This window comes from Artibeus jamaicensis, unplaced genomic scaffold (assembly GCF_021234435.1).
Source record: "Artibeus jamaicensis isolate MK-2021 breed Jamaican fruit bat unplaced genomic scaffold, CSHL_Jam_final contig_685, whole genome shotgun sequence".
Lineage (NCBI taxonomy): Eukaryota > Metazoa > Chordata > Mammalia > Chiroptera > Phyllostomidae > Artibeus > Artibeus jamaicensis.
This window is the reverse complement of record NW_026521924.1, coordinates 35,825,148-35,846,708: the sequence shown is the minus strand read 5'-3', so window position 1 is coordinate 35,846,708 and position 21,561 is coordinate 35,825,148. Positions and strand designations below refer to the sequence as shown.

Here is a 21,561-nt window from a genome sequence, read left to right as displayed (position 1 = left end):
TCTTTTCTCCCTGCCCCTCCCCCAGAGTGTGGAGAGCCTGCACTGAGGGGACCCTTCAGGGAAGCAGCAGCTTTCATCCCAGAAATGGGACCCAGAGCCGCCCACTCTTCCCCAGGTCCTGAGTGGGGCCCCAGCTGGGCAAGGCCCAGGCAGGCCCCCACAGCCCCGGACCCTGCTATGGGCCCCATCATGCCTGCTCTCTGGACCCCAGGCCTGATCCCAAACTCCATACAGACACATGCACCCTGAAGGCCATGGCCAGACTGCCCCCTGGCCCTCCTCAGCCCAAGAGAGAGCAGAGCGGTGGCCCTGGCAGAGAGGAAGGATGGCCACCTGGGGACTGAGCGGAAATCTTGAGGAACAGGCACCAGGTGCTCCGCTTGCACAGCCTCGGGCAGCTCGGGGCCCCTGCCACAGGCAAACTCTGGTTGTTTGTCTCCGGGTGGGGGGGAAGGGGCAACACCTGGGGTCAGGAGGTCTCCACAGTCCCCTGGGGTCTCTCCATTGCCCAGGTCACTTACAGGCCCACCCCCAGGGGTCGAGGTAGGCTGCGTCAACCGCATTTGCTCGGGTGGAAACTCAGGACTTTGAGGTGATGCGAATTCGAACGGGAGGCGGCGGATGGAGGGGAAAGGGAGCCTCGAGGAAGCACCTGGCTCCGGAGCAGCTTCACCTGGACCTCGGGACCTCGGACCCAGGCCCGGCCCCACCCACGAGGGGAGGGAGGGCGTGGGTTGGGTCGGGAAGAGCTGAGAGAAGCCGGAAACTCCTGCCTTCCAGCAGAGTCTGAGCCAACCTAGGATGGCCTCCCTCGGAGACGGCGGGGGGGGGGGGGGGGGGAGTCTGGCGGGAAGCAGCAACCCCAACCCCAGCCCAGGGTCTGGGGCACGAGTTGTTCCTGAAGCTCACCCCTCGGGACCTCCCGCCTGGCCCCAGGGCTCTGGAGGACGGCCCACTGGCATCAGAGGAACCACGTGGTGTCTGGTACTCTCTTCCACAGCCCCCAGCAAACACGCCCCCAGCTGCTAGTGGACCCTCCCCCTGGGGAGCTGCCCCCACCCCCAAGCCCAAACAGTGAGGCCCCAGTGGGGCTGGGGCTGGGGCCACAGGAGGCAAAACTTGGGGGTCAGTGTACTGTAGCTGCCCGCTGGCACTCGAGACCCCGCAAGGCTCTCTCCTGAGGACCCGGACCCCCAGGTCCGTGCGTGACTCCATGTTCCATGCCTCACGTCCACATCCAGGCCCAGTCTCTCCTCCACGGTGGGAGCCGAGGGCACGTCCCTCCCCACTCCAGCGCTGGTGAGCATGAGCTCTGGGCCTCTCCTGTCCAAAATGACCCCCTGTGTTTGGCACGCCCAGCACCCCTCCCCAAACAGGGCAAACCATCAATGCTTCTCACCGAAAGGGACCCAGATCCGACTGCTCCCTGCACACTCCCCAGGGGCATTGCAGCTCATCCTTCCACTTCTGCGAGTGTGGGCTCCTCCACGAGGCCCCGTGGGCCAGTGTCAGGGAGGGAAAGGCTCTGGCCCAGGGGGTAGAGCTGGCCCTGTCCTGTGGGGAGGGCCCACCGTGCCCACAGCAGGTCGGAGGGGCCAAGGCAGCCCTGGAAGGCCAAGCCTCAGCGCTCAGGCTCGTTGGGGGGCCGTGACCCGCTGGGTCGGAGCCACTCCCAAAGCACCAGCTGAACCCGTCAGGGTGGGCAGGGCGCGGGAACCCCAGCACCACCCCCTCCGCCCCGGGACGGGAGGGTGTGTCCCCAGCCTTGCTCCTGCTGGGGGGGGGGGGCAGTCAATGGCTGCATGTCCAGCCCAGGCGCCCCCAGATGTGGTGGGTTAGGGCACTTTGGGTGGGGCCCACATGTCCCTGCGAGGGACGCATGTGAGAAGAGGCGCCACAGCCCAGCCAGAGCCCCTTGAAGCAGAGGGTCCCCGAAACCAGCCCCCAGCCCACCCTGGCCACCGCAGGATCACTGCCCGCGCCACAGCGCTCTAAGTCAAACGAGTTTATTCAGAAAAAGCCTGGGCACCAGACTTAGAAAATGAGCCCCACCCCATTCCCAGACCCTCAAGGGCCAATTTACAAAGATGGGCCAGCGGCGCCGAGGAGGGAGGCAGCAGAGAGGGCGAGATGAGGATCCCGGAGTTCTGTGCTTCCCGGGGCCGCAGCGACCCCCGGGGCGCGGCCCACAGTGCCGGCACCGGGAGCAGCTGGCAACGCGGCTCTCCCAGCGCAGGGCCAGGCCGGGAGGCCCACTGGCGTCCCATCGCCTAGGGCGTTTGCGGGGTGGCAGCCAGTCCCGCCTCCGCAGACTCGGCAGCCTCCGCAGCCTCCACAGACTCGGCAGCCTCCGTCGTCTGATCAACGGCAGGTTCTTCCGCGGCCGAGCTCTGGGGGGCGCTCTGGCCTTGATCCTCCGCCGCCTCCTTCTCCACTCCATTCTCACCCCCGCCAATCTCAGGGGACCCTGGCCGCACAGGAGACCAGGTGGGGGCCAGAGTCTGGTCCACCTTCCTCCGCTTCCTCACCTCGTCGTTGGGCACCTTGGCCCCTGGGGGTGGGGGACAGGGCTGCTCGGTCTCCCCGGCTTCCTGGCTGCCCATTTCCTGGGCCCCCGCCCCCAGGCTGCCCTGGCTGAGGGCGCAGTCCTCCAAGTTCTGGGCGATCTTCTCCACCTCGGAGGAACCCTGGGGGCCCGCCTCCCCTGGGGCCCGCTCCCGCCGGTTTGCCTCCAGCTTCCTCTTCTTGCTCTCCTTGGGGCTGGAAGGTTCCGGCCCCTCCTCTCCTCCGTTCTGGGCCTCCTCGCCCTGGTCCCTCTCCTGGACCCCCTCCTCCTGGGGCTCGGAGCTCGGTAGCTGCGGGTCGGCGGCTACACTGTCCCCATCCTCGCCTGTCCCAGGTTCGCAGGCTCCAGCCTGGAGGTGGGTGTCCCCAGGGCTCTCCTCCCCTTGGGCCTCGCTGGGGGCCACTGGCGAGGGTGGCCTCGGAGGAGAGCGAAGCGCACGCCTCTGCAGCTTGTCGTGGGGCCCCCAGACGAACTTGCGACGCGGACGGAAGTGCTCCCAGGCGAAGCGCAATAGCGCGCGGCGCTGGCGCGGGCAGCGCACAGTGAACACGAAGTAGTCCAGCACACTCTGCTGTACCGCCGGCAGCTGCCGGTGCACCAGCGTCTCCTCCAGGAAGAAGTGCACCAGCGGCGCCTGGTAGCGCTCCAGGCCCAGCTCACCCAGCGACTTGAGGATGCGTGTGATGCGCAGGTTGTTGTGGCTGTGCCTGGGGGCGGGGATGGAGGGTGCTGGTGGGTGGTCCTCAGCCGAGGCCCCCCCCCCCCATCCCACCTCCAGGGGCCTGGCTTAGGTGGGGGTGGTGATGCGTCCTCTATCCCCTTGGTCCCATGGAACACCCCCTGCCGCCGTGGCTACGATGTGCGGTGGGCACATCAGCCCCCTGGGCCTGCACCAGCTCCCCCGCTTTTCAACGGAGAGGAGCGCTGTCCACGAGGCTGAGGAGGCCAGCGGGTGGCAGCGCACAGCTGAGAAGCCACAATGACCAGGGGACTTTCCTTGGGCCCTGGCACCCTATCAGGTAGGGCCCACCCCACCCTGCAAGGAAGGAGGAGGGCGCTCATCAGTCCTTTGCCCCACCTTCCCCAAGGTGCTCCCAGGACCCCTGCCTGAAACCCCTCGCAGCACCTTCCTCCCTAAACCTGGGGCCTGGCGGGGGCTAGCTGGCGGGGGCGGGTGGTCCTCACCAGTTGAGGTTCTGGAAGCGCTTCCGATAGTTGTGCGCACGGCACACGGCGCCAGAGTCCCGGTCCTTGAGCTCGATCCCGTAGAATCCCAGCATGAGCTCGTAGGCGCGCACGAACCGCTCTCGGGCCTCCTTGGAGTTTTTGAACTCCTGGGGAGTAGCCCGAGCAGAGTTCAGAGGCCGACCCCTGCACGGACCGTGGCTGCCGTGCTCCCTCAGGCCTCGGACTCCGGGGTGTGGGGTGAAGAGACGGGGAAGGAGCCCTGAGACGCGTTAACGTAACTGTCCCTTTACTCTGAACTCCTCTGAAGCCACCAGGGCCTGAGGCGTCACTTCAGCCCCGAGGGGAAGGCCCCCTGGCAGCTCTCGCTGCCCACCTGTCCCTTCGCACCTCCCTGGATGCCACTGCTGGTCCCACGGCCGGTCTCCGCTCCTGCCCCCACCGCCCACGCGGCAGGCCAGGCCTCTGGCAGCCTGAGCAGAGCGCCCAGGGCAGCGTGAGGGCCCCTTAGAGGGGAGACGATGGGGGTGGTGGCGGGTGTTCCAGCTCCTGCACTGCAGGTGGCTGTGAGGGGCACCCAGAGGCCCTGGCTCACCTGGATCTCCCGCAGCGTGAGGGGCTTGGCATGCCAGTTCACCCCCGGCTCCCGCAGGGGAAACAGCCTGTGGGAGAAGCAGCGGCACCGCCTGTCAGAGGCAGACCCGGCTCCCTGCCCCACGGCGCCGGTGGGCTCTCCGGGCTCACTGCTGAACCGAGCAGGGGCCACCAACCAGGGCCCAAGACAGACACACGTGTGGCCCCCCAGGTCCTCAGCAAGTGCGCTCAGCAGCCTGGGACACCTGCCTGCCTCTCCACACCGGGCGGCCAGTGGGCCCTGTTTTCTTTGTTCTTTTTCTCTGGTCACTGATGCTCTGGTGCCCAGGAGAGGCCCCTGTGAGTGGTCCTCAAAGACACACTGCGTTTGCAGGGCAACATCAGGGTCACCTCCAGCCGCGGGTCGAACCCTGCCATGTAGGCCGGGCAAGCGCTACTTGCTTCTGGGGCTCAGGAGGCTGTCCCACGCATGGGACTTCAGCCCCCCACCAGCCACAGAGGCTGGTCAGGGCTAACGAGCCCCAGCCTGCAGGGGCTCGGGGTCCTCCCTCAGCCACCTGGCCTGTGGGGCCCTGCAGTGGGCGCCAGGCGTGGCCTCAGGAAGGGCGCAGAGTGCCTGCTGAGGGGGACGCCCGGACCCAGCCCCGCCCACTGCTCACCACTGGATGTAGGAGTGGTTGTCCTCAAGGGTGTCGTAGTCGTCCTTCCAGTCCTGAAGGATGGTCTCGATGAAGCAGCCTGGGGGCCAGAGGGGACGGTCATCGGGAGTGACCCGGGCCCCGACCCTTCCCCTCGCTTTCCGAGGGCCTCGGCGACGTGCAGCTCTGAGTCCCTCGCCTCCTTGTGATCTGGGAGCAGGGACACCACTGCTGACCAAGGGCAGCCCCTGAGGAAGGGGCCGGTGTTCCCACTCTTGCCCCTGTCCTTGCAGGGGGTCCTCGCTGAACCCCTGCACCATGGCTTGTTCACACCAGGGCCCCTCCTGCTGGGTGTCCACCACTCTGCAAAGTGCCAGAGGGTAAGCGCTGGACGCCACGTGGCCCCCACAGCAGCCACGCTGTGTCCTGGGGAAAACAGCCACAGGCCGGGGTCCCACTAAAACTTCGCTCGTGGACGCTGAAATCTGAGTTTCCCAATATTTCTAGCCACAACATTCTTCCTTCTTGAAATCTTCCCCACCATGTAAAAATGCAAAACCCACACTTTATTAGTTGGCATGTGTGGCTTTCCCGCTGCGGCAGGGGAGTCACAAGGTTGTGACATGAGCGTGGGGCCTTGGGGGCAGCAAAGTGGCCGTGTGCACTGCAGGGCCCTGGTGTCCCCTCAGCAGCCTCCAGGGGGTGCTGTGGGGTGGCCTGAAAGCCACAGCCCCAACCGTTTGCTGCTCCCCGAGGGGGCCCTGCAGTCCCAGGCAGAGAGGGGAGGGACCGCAGGCAGGCACGCACCGTGGGGCAGGAACTCGATCTCGTTCCTGTAGAAACTCAGGTTTGGCATGTCGCCGTTGCTGTCTCGCTCGATCAAATCCTGGAGAGTCGGAGAGAGTCCCGGTCGGGACAGCATCAGGAACAGGCTGCCTCCCCAGACCCCTCAGACTAGAGTGTTCCCAGGGGAGGGGGCGTCTGCTCTCGGCCAGAAACCTCCAGACATCCCGAAGGCTGCCGGAGACCCAGCCTGTGTCGGCCTCTGGCCCTCTCCTCGCCAACGTGGGCTAGCGCTGGGGCATCCCCAACCCACCCCCTGCCCCTGTCTGTCCCCAGAGGCAGCCCAGGGTTGTCTGAGACTCACGGGCACAGAATGAAGTGCCAGCCGCACACAAGAGGGGACCCTGTGAAACCAGGCAGTGTGGGGCCTCAGGGGAGGCGCTAAGCGGCAGCATTACGACCGCCTGTGAAGGCGAGGACGCTGAGGCCCAGGGACGCAGGGCCCCACTGGCCTCGTCTGGGGGAGGTGGGAGGGCTTTGTCCCGGGCAGGCTGCAAAGGTGCAAGGGGCCTGGGCAGCTACTTACCGGATAGTGGTGGCGGTACCTGCGTGTGTCCCGCACGGCTCGCCAGTTCCGGAGCTCGGCCGTCCTAGACTGGGGGGAGAAAGAAGGGGATGAGACCCCCTGGGAGACCCTCGCCCTCCTCAAGGCCAGCAAGCCCTGAGCCAGGTGTCAACAAGACCTGAGGGGCCCCGAGCAGCTGGAGTGAGGCCTGACCCCCACTCACCCCTCAGGAGCCCCCAGCCTGTGCAAACCCCTCTTGGGCGCAGCCCTCCTCCTTCACTTCCTCCTCCCATGCTCCCTGGCTACCCCTGCCCCCGCCAGCACCTCCTCCTCCCACTGTGCCCTGAGCTGTCACCAGGCTCCTGTGCCCGCTTACCCCCTGGTGGGTCCCCAAATGCCTGTTGCAGGGTCTGAGGAAGGAATGAGTGTCCAAGGCCCAGGGAGCCTGTCCCCTCTGGCCCAAACCCACTGCTCAGTGACCAGACCCCTTATTTCCGGGCCACCAGCCCCTTCAGAGTGGGACTCGGGGCTTCCCCACAACAAGGCAGTGGCCCCTCGAAGCCCTCCCAGCCCCTGCAGCCCTGTCTCTGCAGGCCAAGCACCCTGGGGTTGCGGGAATCATGGGGGGTTAGTGGTAAACGCAGCCCACCCAGGGCAGGGGCCCGGGGCGGGGTGAGCGCAGCTGACAGACTGGGTGAGGATGAGGGGCCAGGACAGAGAGCCCCTGGGCACGACAGGAGGGGACAGCTGGGAGGAGCCAACAGCTGGAGGGGCCAGAAGGCCAGCCCCCCCCCCCCCCCCCCCCCCGTGTGTCCCCTGTAAGGTCTGAGCTCCAGCCGGGGTCTGGAGCTGCCCCTCCGCCCACTTCTCCGCCACGGCCGGGAAACAAAACCGAAACTCAGCCGCAGCCGGTGCTGCTTCTCCATCAGTTTCTGTTTCTCCTGCCCCGGGCTGGCGGGTGTTGGGAGCAGCACGGGGCCCTGGCGGGGGCCTGGGAAGGGGTGCGAGGGTCAGGGCACCGCACAGGGTGACAGGGTGGACACGGATACAGTGGACCTGTGGGAGGACTGCGTCCCCCGCCTGACCCTCACCGCCCCTGCTGGAACCTGCCAGGGACAGAACCAAACTCCTGCCCTGCCCCTCCAGGCCCATGACCCCAGGAACTCATCCCGACACACTGGATGTGCTGAGGCCACTGGCCTTGCAGGGTTCCTCTCCCCCTGACTGAGGGGGACTCTTATCTGCTCTGGGAGAATCCACCCGAGACCCCACGGACATGTTCACCCTTCTCTGGACATGCTGCCCAGGGGTCAGGGCCTAAAAGCAACTAGGACACAGGGTGACAGCTACCATTCTGGGTCCCATCCCCCGAAAACTCCTGGGACCCCAGCTGTAACAATGGCACCCACAGCCCAGTAAGTGCTGGCAAGTAACCCCCTCCTAAGGACAAGTAACCAGTGCCAAGACAGGTAACGGATGGCAACAAAGTAACCAGCAGTAACAAGTAACCAGTGGTAACCAGAAGTAACCATTGGGCAGGCCAGTGGCCCCTCAGGCAGGTCACCTAAGTGCAGCCTCCAAGACCACCTGCAAGGCCAGCCCCCGCTGGAGAGGACGGCCCGCACTCCATGAGGAGCAGCAAGGGCGCGGGGCTGGGTGGCTGGCCGCCTGGGAGAAGAGGGGAGGCTTGGGTGCGGGGAAGCAGAGCGAGGTGCTCCTTGAGGGGCGCAAGAGGCTGAGAGGCGCGGAGGGTGGGGCCCAGAGCCCAGAGCCACAGGCCTGGAGGTGGACTTGACGGAGGAAGGGAGGTTAAGGATGTGCCCCGACTTCCCTTCGAGGAAGTGCCACCGCCCTGCTGATCCCGTCCTGGGGGCGCCAAAGCGGGGGCGATCTCAGGGTGTCCCGCGGATTGTGCGGGGCCCTCCAGGAGGCCAGGGTCCGGAACGGGGGCCGCTGGAGCCGGAGTCGGGCTGGAAACGCGTGTCCGAGAGGAGCTTCCGCCCCCGGCCCGGGGCAAGGGGACGGTTCTCCCCGGAGCAGGGCCTCCCCTCGAATCCGAGGCGACTCAGCAGGCCTCCCGGTAGGCGCGGGGGTCACGGGGGGGGGGGGGGACGCGGGGATCGCAGGGCGCGCACCGGCAGCGCGCTGGGCCGCGCCTCTTCCTCTTCCTCCACGCCCCGCGGGGCGCCCGCCTCGCCATCGTCGTCGTCCCCGGCGCTCGGGTCCTCGCCGTCCTCCTCGTCGTCTTCCCAGGTCGAGTCGCGATCGGGATCGTCCATGCTCGGGCGGCGGCGGGGCCCGCGCTCCGCCGGAAGCGGCCGCGAGCCCGAGAGGAAGCGCGGGGGCGGGGCCGGGCGCGACGGGGCGGGGCTCCCAGCGACTCGGGGCGGGGCTCCCAGCGACGCGAGGCCGCGACCACGCCCGCTTGGGAGGAGTGCGCGCGGGCGGCCGGGCGGGAGAACTTCTTTCTCCTGGTCCCGCCGAGCGCCTCCCCAACCCCAAATCCCTCCGCCCAGGGCTCTCCCGCGGGGAGGCTGCCGCTGAATTCAGCGCGGCCCCCGGACGGTGTCCCCACAACCCCTCCCAGGCCTCCCCACCCCGGGATCCGCCCACCCCGAGGATCCCCCAAAGCTCCCCACTCCGAGCACGCCCCGCCCTGGAGGACGCTCGCCCCCTAGAGACCCGGCCTGGAGGCCCCCAGCAGTGTCCCCCAGAGAATGTCCTCGGAGGACGTCCCTAGGAGGGTGCTGCCTGGAAGTTGTCGCCCCCCACCCCGCCATGAATACCCCCAGGTGGTGACCGACTACCCCCATCGTGGTCCCCTCAGGAAACCCTCTGGGTGTCAGCTGGGCCGTGGGCTCCTCAGGGGCCTGTTTAGGGAGCCACCTGCTCCCAAGCTCCCTCGGGCCTTCCACCGGCCCTTGGTACCGGGCAGTGAGCCCCTCCCAACGAAGGGCGGCAGGAGCGCGTTCGCAGCGTGGTGACCGTCGATGCGGCCCGAGCGCCAGGAGGCAGAAGTGACTGGGGGTCCCCTGCTGATGTCCGCGCAGGCCATCGCCAGTTGTGGGCCCTTTGGGGGTCTCTCTGGCAGCTGGGAGATGGCTGATTTTGGATGGCTGAAAATTACCTGCTGCTCCAAATTTCCCCGCAACGCTGGGTCCCTTAGTTAACCTCTGCCTCTGAGCTTGGGCAGGTGACTCAGAACTTCAGCAAAGTGGGTGACTCACCCTTGGAAATGAAGGCTGGGTGTGGCCACCCCAGGTAAAACTATCTGCTGCGACCACAAGTCCTCTGCCTTTCTGCAGACACGTAGCTAAGACTCAAGTGCAGCACTTAGATTCAGCCACGAGGAGAGCTGCCTGCGGGAGGGGTGGGGGGGAGGGGGAGGGCAGGTGCCGATGGGGAAGGCTGCAGTCTAGCCTTGCCAGGGGCGCAGACGTCTCCTGGCCCTGCAAGCAGCTAGCAGGCTTCGGGACGCCCGTGCCTGGGGGTGGTGGCACTCCTGGTCCTGCAACGCTGGTGACAGCCCAGAGTGGAGCAGGACAGTGCACAGGGGAGGGCTGGCCTCCTTGCGGTGACGGCGGCTTCAGGAGCTCTCTGGGCCCTGTCTCACCCCACTGCAACCTGGGCACGCACACCTCTCCTTCCAGGACACTGGCGGCTCCTCCAAAGGCACAGTCGTCTGCCAGAACTGGCCAGCATAGGCTTCCCAGGGAGTGCAGCCGCTGGTCCGCGCCTGCTAGCCAGCGTGCAGCTGGCTTTGGAGACCCTGGCTTTGACACCCGGGTACATGGGAGCCTGTGGTGGAGGTACGGGGTACTGGGGCTGAGGGTCCTTTGGGGTTTGGCTGACCTGGGAGCTCCTGGTGGGCAGGCTCTGCCCCTCCTCTCCCCCAGAGCCGGTGGGAGGATAGGGCTTCACCACCCAGCCCGGCCCATGGGCAGGGCTGGGAGGGCGGTCGGCCTCCTGGCTTGTTCTGAAGACGCTGCCTGGCCCCTGCTCTGGGAATAATGGTCGCCCCCCATCGCCCGTAGATGCTTCTCTGTGCAGTTTGCAAGAGCTCACCTCATGGGGGGGGGCGGTAATCCTGGACCCCAGACTCTGCTGTGGGAACAGGCGGGGGCTCTGGGGACCCCTGCCGTGGGCTCCACATCTAGGCGGCTTGCTGCCCAGGCTGTGCGACTCGGCCCAGAGCACAGCGCCAGCCTCGCGCCTTCAGGCCCTGGCCCCCTGGCCCCGGCAGTCAGCCGCGTGCCCGGAGGCCCTCCCTGCCAGGGGTCAGTGTCTGGTGAGGGGGCTCCGGGTAGACGTGCTCTAACGCTTTCTTTCCTCAGGCAAAAATAGTCGCAGCCACCTTATCTGGCCGGGGTCTGCCCACCCCCACTCTGCCAGCCACCAGTGAGGAGGCGGTACCCACTGCACCCTGCTGCCACTCAGTGTATGCTCACCAATTCTTGTGGCTCCACTGTCTCTCCTGATCCCTCATCAGGGGCGGAGCCAGAGCAGAGACCACACCCACCTGTTTCCCACCCGCCTCCGATGCGGCAGGGTGCTCAGGCCCTAGGGTCCTTGGCCCCGGAGCTGCTGGCTGCCAAGGTTTCCAGTCTGAGGCTGACCCTGAGTTGGTGCAGACCTGTTAGTTTGTTCTGCAGCATCGGTTGTGTTTGAATCTCTACACCCCGCCCCCACCTTGGCCCCCACCATCTCTGTTTTCTTGTTCAGGTACAGGTTCCACGTTACCCAGTGGGCACATGTGAGACCCCCGTGTCACAGATTGGCCCAAGGGCTGGAGACATCATGTGCCACAGGGGCCTGTGTGACCTGCACAGGCCACATGTGGCCAAGGGTCCCGGGAGGCCTGGGGGGCTGCGTCTGCCCAGGGCAGGTGTGCTAGGTAATGCTGAGGACTGCAGCCCCCAAGGGCGCCAGGACATGTGGGAGGTGGGGCCACCTGCTCCCCTGCCCACACTCCAACCAAGTCCTGCAAGATGCTGAGTAATTGAAAGAGGCGGGTGTGATTTATCGACTAGGCTTTTCCAGCAGGTCCCCAGGCCCCTGAAGGCGTGTCTCAGGCGGGCGTTTCCCAGCAAGCCTGGCAAAGGGAGCCTGCCCCCCACTCTGCACGCACCCCCCAGGGCAGGGGCCTCCGGGCACCTGGACCAGGGTGATCTCATTCGTCCTGACTCCTGAACCTGGCAGAATGAGGGTGGTGGGCACTGTGAGTAGGAGGGTGGGGGGGGCATGTCCTTCCCCTGTCAGTTCTAGAACTCTCTATAAGGCAGGCTCTGCTCCCTGTCCTAGGGGAGTCGTCACCACTGTGCGTCGAGGGAAGGTGACAGGCCCTGCGTGTCTGGGCAGCGGGGGAGCGTGCGGTATGTGTGGACTCGGACCCCACGGGCCCTCATCTTGGGAGGAGAAAGGCCAGTAGCAGGAGTGTGGCGGGATGGCAGCCTCCGACCCCACCCTGGGCTCTGCCCAGACCCCTGCCCGGGCAGCAGGGTGCCTTGACCGGGTGTGGGTCCCTCACTGGGACTCACCCCACGGGGCCGGAAGCTGGAAGCATGGGCTTCTCCTGCAGGCTCCCTCGGGAGGTGGATGCTAAGACCCTCTGCTCAAGGTTTGCAGACCCTGGCACAACACGCTCTGTGCCAGGTGCCACCGGCCTGTGGGGGAAGTGGGCACCAGCGACATCTTCCAGGCCCCGTGGGGACTGGGTTGGCCTTGGATGGGACACTGGACAGGGGATGGGAACTCAGAGTCCTCGTGTTGCTCAGGCTGAGGAGGCCGGGCGTGGTGGCTGGCCAGGAGGGGGCGCGCCTGCGCCGTGCACCAGCAGAGGCCTGGGCCAGCGTGCACGTGCGGGCTCTCTTCCCACAGCACGAGGCGCGGGCTTTGCCTCTGTAGCTCTCCTGGCACCACTCTGGGGGCTTGTCACATTTACAGGTCACTGCTGGCGGTCACGCGTTTGCACCTGCGTCGTATCGGGTGTGTCCAGCGCATCTGAGGGTGCGCTGCAGTTATCAGTCTTGGAAAAATAAAAACTCCCCACAGTAGCAAAAGGTAACTTATTCTGGTATGAAAATCACACGAGTCCAAGTCACTTTTCTGGGCTTTAATGTCCCGTAGTCCCCTGCCTGGCATCAGCCCCGGCGGGCTGCCCTCCACTGAGAGTTTAGTCTGTTTGCAAGTTACTTGGTAGTACAAAAATAACCACAAACTCTGTCTGGCATATAAAAACTGAGCACAAAGTATCTCAGCGGTCATCGCCTTAGAACAAAACGTCTCGGAAAAAATACAACACAGGTTTTAAACTTCTGCAGTATTTTTTTCATATAAAACACTAGTAAAATAGGCTTCTTAAAAATTAAATAGTGAAATATCAACCAAATTATATACATCGTTACAGTACAAATGAATGAGGCCAAATATCCAGTTCCCAGTTTCTTGGGTGACGGAGGGGCCGCCATGCGCGGCCTGGTGGTCTTTCCCCGGAGGTCACAGTCACTTGAACAAGAGAGAAGAGCCGTGGGTGGACGGATGGACAGACGGACCAAGGAGAAGACAGGCGCTCCCGGGAAGGCAGTGCAGTCGGGCTTTACTGCTCTTCACGCCAGGCGTCTGTCACACAGACGGCAGCTCGGTGCTGCTGAAGCCACCACTGAGCGCGCTCTCAGCCTGAGCCAGCGATCCTGGCTTTTCGTGTTGTTGGGGCTCCAGACAGGGACCCCCGACGGCCCTCCTCACGGGGCATCTACGTCCGGCGCCGCTTGGCGGCACTGGGGCTGGAGGGGTTGCTGTTGGCGGTGAGGACCTTGTCGGCAGCCCGGCTGCGCTTACGCTTGTCCGCCCCGTCCTTGGCCCCCAAGTCGGAGGGGTTCTTGTCCCTGTCCTTGCTGGGCTTTTCCATTACTTTCCCCAAGCTTCCTGAAGATGAGAAAACTGGGAGACAAAATCATTTGGCTGAAAACAGAATATCCAGAGTTTTATTTTATCTTCCTGTTCAGTTAAAAACTGCATCTACACACACGACACTCTCAACCCACAGCTTCTCCTGAGCTGGGGGTGCCCGCCCAGCCCATGGAGCTCCTGGTTCTTCTGAGAACGTGCCGGCCACGGGGGCCTCAGGCACCGTGTACTCAGCCTTGGGACCCGCCTGGCCGCCACTCACGCCTGTCCTGCAAGGTTGCGCTGGCTTTGCTACTCAGGGTCTGTCCTGCACTGAGACCTCTGGCACGGCACACGGGGTCCACCTGACTGGGCCTGCCCTGCGGTTCGTTTGCGGTGCTGGCCGCACGCATGACGTCCAGGCCTGGTGAGGGTCCTGCCCGAGCAGAGGGAAGCTGCCTCTCAGCTGCTGGACCAGACAGAGCAGCTGTGGCTGCAGCGGACCAGGAAGGCCAGCCGGGCACCTGAGCTGTGCCCTGTGGGGAGGCCCTGCCAGGGGTGGGTGCCTGTCCCCCGGGGCTCCAGCAGAGCGATATGACGAGCTCCACGCTTACCATCATCGGCCCCGTTGTGGGGGTCCATGTCTTCTTTCATTTCCTCCTTCATTTCCTCTTCGATGACCACTTTTCCTGTGGGGAGACAGTGGACAGTTCCCAGAAGCCCACGCTGGCGGGTGGCTCAACACGTCCCCCCCCAACACGTCCGCACATGGGGGCCCCAAGGCTGCAAGCAGCCGCCTGTCCCTGAGCATGTCTCCCCACCCAGGTGGGCTGAGCGTCACAGGCCAGCAACCCCACCCCACAGGAGGCTCACGGCCTCACCTGTCAGCACCTGCCCCCCAACCCTGACCTCCGCTGAGTCTTACCCTCACGGACTTCTTGAATGATTTCTTCCGGAAGGACGAAGTTCCTTTCTGGATTCGGGAATGGAAGAATCTCAGACTCGTGCTGATGGCAAATAGAGAGTTTTATTTTTTTAAGAAACAAGAGACAATGTGATTTTAGTGAGTGACTAAATGTGTGTAAAAGCCAACTCAGGAGCCCCCAGTGAGCCACCCTGGGAGCTGCTGTGGTGGGCACGGAGGGGTGAGGCTGGCTCGCTCCTGTGTCCCCTGCAGACTCGGTCGGCAGGCCCGGGGAGGGCGAGATGACAGTGCCTGCCTGGGAGGAACGCTGGGTTAGCAGCACACGCCCTCAGGGACAGACTGGCAGCAGCTGTCACGAGCTCAGAGGGCAGTGACCGCCCAGGGGCCGAGGACTCAGGGTGCTGACTGGCAGGCCTGCGAGGCCTATGGCCCTGCCTGCCTGGCTCTCACAGGAGCCATGCTGTTCACCTTGACCTGATGGGAACAAGGTCACCTGCCTGCCTAGAGCACTCTGGGGCCTCCCCCATAAGACTGATGACGGCGCAAGGGCCCCCCTGCTCTGGCCTGGGCTCCTGGGTTACCTCCCTGAGAGGCCTCCCCTGACCACCAACCAAAAACAGGTCTGGCACAGGTGACCCACTGCCATCGCTAGGCCTGTGCTTTTTGCAAACCCGTTCTGAGCCACCCTGTTTCCACCGTTTCATGGCCGGCCCCCACGGGGACAGCAGGTTCTCTGGGGACAGGCCCTGCAGAGACCGGAAGGCACGGAGGGGACACTGCTGCTAGCTCATCTGGGGACTGGAGAGGGTGGCGGAGTCCAGCTCACCAGGGCCTGCATGTCATACATAGTGCTCAGGTGGTCCCAGATGACTTTCGATGGCACCTGCCGGCCGATGTTCTGGCTGAACTTGTCCCTGATACAGATCATGTGGAAGTGCCGGTTCACACCTGCAGGAGAAAGGGTCAGTTGAGGGAGGGTGGGGGCAAAAGGGGTCAGGAGTCAGTGGGGTATTGGAGGACAAAGGTGAGGGGAGGACAGGGCAGGCATCAGTGGGTAAGGGGTAAAGATGGGGCAGAGGTGGGGATGCAGAGGGGGCAGGTGCAGGAGGTGGCGGGGGTGGGGGAGTGGGGGTGCGGAGGGGGCAGGTGTAGGAAGTGCAGGAGATGGCAGGGGCGGGGGTGCGGTGTAGGTGACCCCCGCCCGGCCGCGCGCTCCGGGCCGTTGCCGGCTTGCCCCGCCCCCACGCGGGTCCGCGGAGCTCCGCTCACCGACGGGCTTGTGGCCCAGCATGGCGTGGAACAGGCACACCTCCACCTCGGGGCTCCACACCACTGTCTCCTCAGCTGGGCTGGTGGCCGCCTCCCCCGGTCCCTTGTCACCCGCCGCGCCCCCGCCGCCCACCTCCGCCTCTCCCATGGCCCAGGCGCCCAGCGAAGAGCCCCCGGCGGGAGCGGCGGGGCCTCGGGCTCCGCGCAGTCGCAGTCGTGGGGGAGCGCGCTCGGCGGGCTAGTGCTCGGGTTCGCGCGCGGCGCCGGCGCAGGCGCAGCTGAGAGTCGGTCCCGCAGCGCCCCCTGGCTGTCCGTTTTGCAGCGCAGCGCAGTCAGATCTCGGCGGACCTCCGGAAATGGAGCAGATTTGGGGAGGGGGATGGAAACGCTCTAAATTAGGTCTTGGCGATCGCCGCACAGCTCTGGGTAAACCCCGTTGAACGTAAAAGGCGGAATTGCAAATAACACCTCAATAAAGCAGTTAAGAAGAACGAGAATAAGCTGCTGTCAATTCTGCAACTGTGGTCTTCGTTTGCTTCTGGCCGACTTCTGGCCTCAGCGCTGCACAGAGGGGCTCCCATGCACCGGGGAGGGACCGGGGCCCAGACGCCGGGACCTCGGGCCTCTGGGTGACCCACGAAGGAATCGCCGGGATGTTAAGCCGGACTGCGGCGTGGGCAAGGCCCCCGCACGAGTTACTGCAGTTCTCAGAGGGGCGTGGCCCGGGCAGGGCAGGGGCGGGGCCAGGCGGAGGTTCTCCGCGGGTCAGCTCCCCGCACGCGGCGGGGTGGGACCTGGGCGGGGTCTTGTTCAGGGGCGGGGCCAAGGTGGGGCCATGGACTGTGAGACAGCCCAGTGAGGAGCTCAAAGCAGCACCCAATCAAAGTCGCCCGGGCCTCCTGCTCCTCCTGCCCCTCCCGTCCCCGCCCTCTTCCCGCCAGGCCTCGCCCCCTTGGACCTCTAGCCCGGGCCCCGCGGGTAGAGCTTGGTTCACCTTCCGAGTGTTGGCTCTGGAGTTGGGCTCCAGGTCCCCTCCTTAGCGGTCTGAAAGCTGTGTGAGTCGGGCAAGGCCTCAATTTCCTCCTCCGTGCCTGGGATCAATCAGGATGCATTCCCAGGGAGGGCTGTCTGCAGCATCTGCTCAGGTGCCACGAACACAGCTGGCCTTCATAGTAAACGGCTGGAGCCGCACAGCTGAGCGCTGTCCCCTGGCCGGTGCAGGGGTTGGTCAGCCTCTCCTGCTGGGACCGCCAGGTGCACTCGAAGACGGGTCACCTGGCTGGGGCTTGAATCTCGGCTTGCCATCTGTGCAGGGGGCTGCCGGTGATGCCAGTCCACCCCCCTCCATTCCAGGAGGACAGATGGCCCAGAGAGGATTCTGCAGTGGTGCAAGGCCACCAGCTGCCATGGGAGCCCGAGGTGGCTGGGCGTTCTGATGGGCCCGTGCCCGGCCCTGACCCAGAGAGGGGAACTTGGTTCAGCAGAGGCTGCAAGGTCCAAATGAACCTTGGCCTCTTAACCCAGGCCCCTCCCTCAGTCAGGGCCCTGCAGAGGGCGGCCCTTTCCGTCGTTAATCTTACCGTGCCCTGGACACCTTGGGGTCCCTGCTCCTCGGCCACTTTCACCTTAACCTTGCCTTTTTCCGGTGGAGAACCTCCTCTCCCAGGAGCAGGAGGACTCACCTAGCACCACCAGCTGGGGTGGCAAGACTTCTGCTTCGGCACCAGCTGGGGCTTGCAGTCCACACGTCCTACCTCCAGGGGGCGTCTCCCACCCACTGGACCCACGCTAGGGCTGTTCACAAATGTGCAGGCAGGAACCAAAGGAGGGCCTGTTTCCTGGTGACCTGGCTCACTCAAAAGTTGCCAGTCGAGGCATCTCGAAAAGAAAGTCCAGTTCAGAAGGGACATATGCAGCATTGCTGCAACGACCTTGGGGATGTCTGTCCCGCCGGGGAGTGCCGCTGCGTGGCCAGCTCTGTCAAGCCTCACAGTGCCCTGTCCTGGCACTATTACGGTCCTCTCCACAACCCCTGCAAGGCTCAGCTGGGCCCAGGGGAGGTGGGTGGCCCTGAAATGCTGGGCTCAGCTGCTGGTCACTCCTGACCAGTGTGGGGGTTGCCAGCTCTAACAACAGTTAGACTTGAATTTCAGAAAAACCACGAATGACTTTGCAGTTTAAGTACATCCCAAAGGATATGTGCGTATATCAAAAATTACTCATTATTTAAAGTTCAGATTTAACTGGGCACACTGTATTTTATCTGATGATCCTGCCCCTAGATCTGCCAGAATTCCCTTCTGGTCGGCAGCTACATTTGTCCCAACCTGGGGCCCGCCCAGTGGAGCATGTCCCGCCTGCCTCTCGCTGAAGTGAGCTGTGTGAGGGAGGGACAGGACGGCCCTGCCACCACCGGGCACTCAGGGTTTGCAGAGGAAGTGGGTATCTCCTCTGCAAAGGCCGAGGAGGCGGGCCTCAGCCCCAGGATCTCCAGGGTTGGTCTGGGCATGCAGAAGACCCCCAGGGGAGGGGGCACACGGATCGACTCCGCCACCCGCTACGTCGGTGGGCAGAGTCTTTGGGCCTCGTCTGCCGTGAGAAGCCGTGAGAAGCTGCGCTGCGCTGCAATGCTGCCCTGGAGCGCACGCTGGTCCTGGGGGTGGGGCGGAGAAGAGGAGGGGCGCAGGGTCCGGCCTCACCAGGAGCCCCCGCACCAGTGGAGACGCGTGTGCCTGCATGTGCACACACGGGTCAGCACAGTCGCAGCCCCTGCTCCGCTAGGCCAGTCTGGGGTGGGGCCTGGAGGGGGATGCGGCCTAGCTGCCTCCAGGGTGCTTCTCAAGTTGTCTCCTGGTGGGCGGGGCGGGGTGCCGGCCGAGCTGCTGTTCATCACCGTTTAATTTTCCAGTTTCTTGGGGGAGACCAGCCTGTAGTGGGATGTGTGGCCCTTGTCATCAGGGCCAGGACCTGCTGGAAGGACCTTTGTCCAGCAGGCAAATGGTGGCTGCCAGGACCAAGCCCAGAGGAGGGTCTCCTGGTTATTCTGTGCAAGCGGCCATTATTATTCCCTTTGTGCTGGGGAAACTGAGGCACAGGAATGCTGGGTAACTGGTCCACTATGCTTAGTGGAGTGCCAGGCTTTGTACTCTACACAGGTGACCCCACTCCCTTGCCTTCCCTGAGAGTGGGGGTCCCACTCAGTTTTCCCTGCTGGCACTGACCCACCCAGCCCCTCTGCCCTCCCCGCCCAGGGAGCCTGTGGGCCAGTTTGCAGGGAGCCCTTCCCCTGGCAGGGGTGTCCCTGCTGGGGGTGAGGGGCTGGATTCTCTCTGACCAGGGGCCCTGCTGGAGACAGGGGGCTCTGTCCTCAGTGGGGGAGCAGCTCTCAGGGGTGACTGTGTGGCCACAGTGATGGGGACTCTGTCTCAGCTTCTCGGCTCAAGGTGGCCCGGCCCCAGGGGGACCCTTGGTCTCCAGAGGCTGCTGTTTCACTGATGTTGGCCTTGAACTCTCCATCCCCCCAGATAACTCAGAGCCAACCCCTGCAAGGCCCCCTCCCCACAGATGCCCCTCCACTCGTGCCCTGACCCCGTCCACTTTCTTTTTAAAAATGAGGGCTTTTAACACCTATCTGATGGCGGGTGGGCATTGTTAGAGTCTGAGGACAATGACAACTTTGAAAGGCCACAGGACAGAGATGTGACAGCCACGGCAGCCGTGCCTGGGTCGCTAATCATTTCAGCTCTCACGTCAGTTTCAAGAGCACTGACAAGGGCTGAATTTATTTTGAAAAGACAGAATCTTTCCCCATCAATTCAGCTTCTAAAGGCCGGCGCCGCCTTCTCGTGGAAGAAAAGGAGGCGGTTCCCTGGGTCAGTGAGGGAACCGCGGTCCCGTCTGGGTGAAGGGCAGGCAACCCCTTCACAGACGAAGTCGTCCCGGAGGAAAATTCGTTCTGGCCCCACTCCTGCCGAGCCAGCCTCCAGGTCCAGTGTAGTGTGTGCTGTGCGTCTTCGACCCCCACCCCTCCTTCCGTCCCCCCAGCCCACGGACGCTGGCCGGGCCCCCTCTCTGTGCTCGGGCCCGAGACAAAGGGCCCACGGGGGGCTTTCTGCCGGGACAGAGAGGGGAAGGGAGGGAGAGACAGGGAGGGAGAGAAACACCCACATGTGGTCGTCTGTCTGTCTCACACCCCCCACTGGGGGCCTGGCCGCAACCCAGTCCTGTGCCCTGACTGGGAATCGAACCGGTGACCCTTTGGTTCTCAGGCCGGCACTCAGTCCACTGAGCCACACCAGCCAGGGAACAAAGCTTAGCAACAAAAGACTGGAAAGCACGTGGGCCTGTGCGCATGGGGCCAGGGTTTGAGAGCCGCAGGGCAGTCGTACTGCCTGGATTTCCCACGGCTGCTGCTCAGCAAATGGGGACAAACGCAGCAGCTCCAAACCCCAGGCTTTTGCCGTCTCACTGGGCAGCTCCGCGGGGGCTTCATGCGGGTGCCGTCCTCTGCTCGGGGTCACACGCCGACATCGAGGTGTCGTCAACCGGCTCATCCCCACTGTGCTCCCGCCCTTGCTCCAGCGGAGACGTCAGAAGAGACACACTCGGGCCCTTCACACGGTCTCTCCGACTCCCCTCCGGCTCCGGAGACGCTGCAGGGATTGCTCGGCTCTCGGCTGCTCCTGCGGCTCCGTGGGGCCCTCCCCGCCTCAGCGCCTGCGGCCTTAGTTGCACCTGCTCCCACCCTGTGCCCGTTACACAACCCCCGCACCCGGGCCTGGGCACCGGGGCACGGACACCTGTCCCCACAGACGCTGAGCCGCCTCCTGGGGGCGGGGGGCTCTGTGGCTGAGGCGAAAGGGCCCACAGCTGCTTCTGGAGGCTGCCGTCCACCCCAGTCTCTGTGCTTGTGGCCCGTCCCTCCCCGGGGCGGGACGGGCTCCCGGGCTGCCTCTGGGGAGGACCTGGGTGGGGGGGGGCGGCGATGTTTTCCCGGGTCAGCTTTACCCGTTTTGCATCTTGCCACGTACACCTGTCACCCATCTGACAACCACGTACGTTAGAAAATGATGCATTTTCCAAACACAGACGAGGAGAAGACAGGATGTGGGGTGGAGCCTGGGGCGGGGCCCGCACAGCCCGGCAGGCTGGGGAGCAGTGGGGCTGCCGCTAAGTCAGGAAGGGGAAGTCCTGTTGGCCACCCCCGCACCCGGCCTTCAAGTGCCTGGTGCTCAGCCTGGTGTTCGAGGGAGGCCCACGGGCAGCTTTCTGGCTGGGCTGCAGGTGACGGCACACACACCTGCCAGCGTCCTTGGGGACTGAGCGGGTCGCTTTTCTTTTCAAGAGTAACAGCATCCCGGGCTGGCATGGCCCCTCTGAGTGGCACATGGGCTCTTCTCTGAGAAGCTGCCGAGTCCAGGGGTGCGGGAGAAACTCCAGAACCGATGATTTAGCAGCTTCAGACAGTAAAAGAAGCAGGTGACATCGTGGCCAGCACACGGGGGACTCCACAGCACGCAGAGTTGGGGTGTTGAGGGACGATGACAAAAACCAAAACCCGTCCTCAGGGTCGAGGGGAAAGAGACGAGCTAATCGCTGAGAGAGCATTAAACAGGGACACAGCATGCGCGCCCGCTCGCCACGGGAGACCCTCAGACGAAGGGAGCCCCGCCTTCTCCAGAGCAGGGAAGAGGCAGCTGCGCACCCGCCAGTCCGGGTGAACGCAGCTCACGCTCGTGTCCGGGGCTTCCCGGCCCCACTGCTCACACGCAATTCATCCAAACCCCCAGTCACTGGGGTGGCCTTGTGTGTCGCCCGGTTGACTTTAGCCACAGGAAAGACAGAACCTGGTAGCTGCGTGACGACGGCAGGTTGCTCGGGGCGAGGGCCCCTGGGACGTGGGGCTGGGAGTCAGCACCTCCCTTCCTGAGGGTGACACCCCGCAGACAGCTCCCGGCCCTTGAGAGAGCCAGTCCTCCGTGTAAGCTGCCAAGCAGCTTATTTAACTTTTAAAAAGATTTATACGCCTCTCCAAGGAACTTGCAGTTCCCCTTTGAGACAAATTGTGCAATTATCTGTTCTCCGGAGTGGATGCTGGAAGCAAGGGGGAGGGGAGGCGCTTTCTTCTGGCACCGGGAGCAGCCTCTTCCTT

General features: G+C 64.5%; 2 protein-coding genes across 3 annotated transcripts; both read right to left on the bottom strand.

Annotated features, from left to right (window-relative positions):
* Window positions 1-1,990: 1,990 nt before the first annotated feature.
* Window positions 1,991-8,674, bottom strand: OGFR (opioid growth factor receptor). The gene is made up of 7 exons (XM_037153543.2): window positions 8,467-8,674; window positions 6,353-6,421; window positions 5,791-5,869; window positions 5,005-5,083; window positions 4,347-4,413; window positions 3,752-3,900; window positions 1,991-3,273 (listed from the first exon to the last, which is right to left on the bottom strand). Exons 1-7 carry the CDS (start codon window positions 8,608-8,610, stop codon window positions 2,271-2,273), a joined length of 1,590 nt encoding a protein of 529 aa, XP_037009438.2. The 5' UTR covers window positions 8,611-8,674; the 3' UTR covers window positions 1,991-2,270.
* Window positions 8,675-12,428: 3,754 nt separating this feature from the next.
* On the bottom strand, window positions 12,429-16,115 carry MRGBP (MRG domain binding protein). Of its 2 annotated transcripts, none has more exons than XM_037153571.2 (5): window positions 15,411-16,113; window positions 14,968-15,089; window positions 14,142-14,223; window positions 13,831-13,905; window positions 12,429-13,270 (listed from the first exon to the last, which is right to left on the bottom strand). In XM_037153571.2, the coding sequence occupies exons 1-5, from the start codon at window positions 15,556-15,558 to the stop codon at window positions 13,083-13,085; spliced, it is 615 nt and encodes a 204-aa protein (XP_037009466.1). In that variant the 5' UTR covers window positions 15,559-16,113; the 3' UTR covers window positions 12,429-13,082. The 2 variants fall into 2 exon arrangements, with proteins under 2 accessions (XP_037009466.1, XP_053526975.1); XM_053671000.1 differs by lacking the exon at window positions 12,429-13,270 and adding an exon at window positions 13,298-13,652 and having other exon boundaries at window positions 15,411-16,115.
* Between the last annotated feature and the right edge of the window lie 5,446 nt (window positions 16,116-21,561).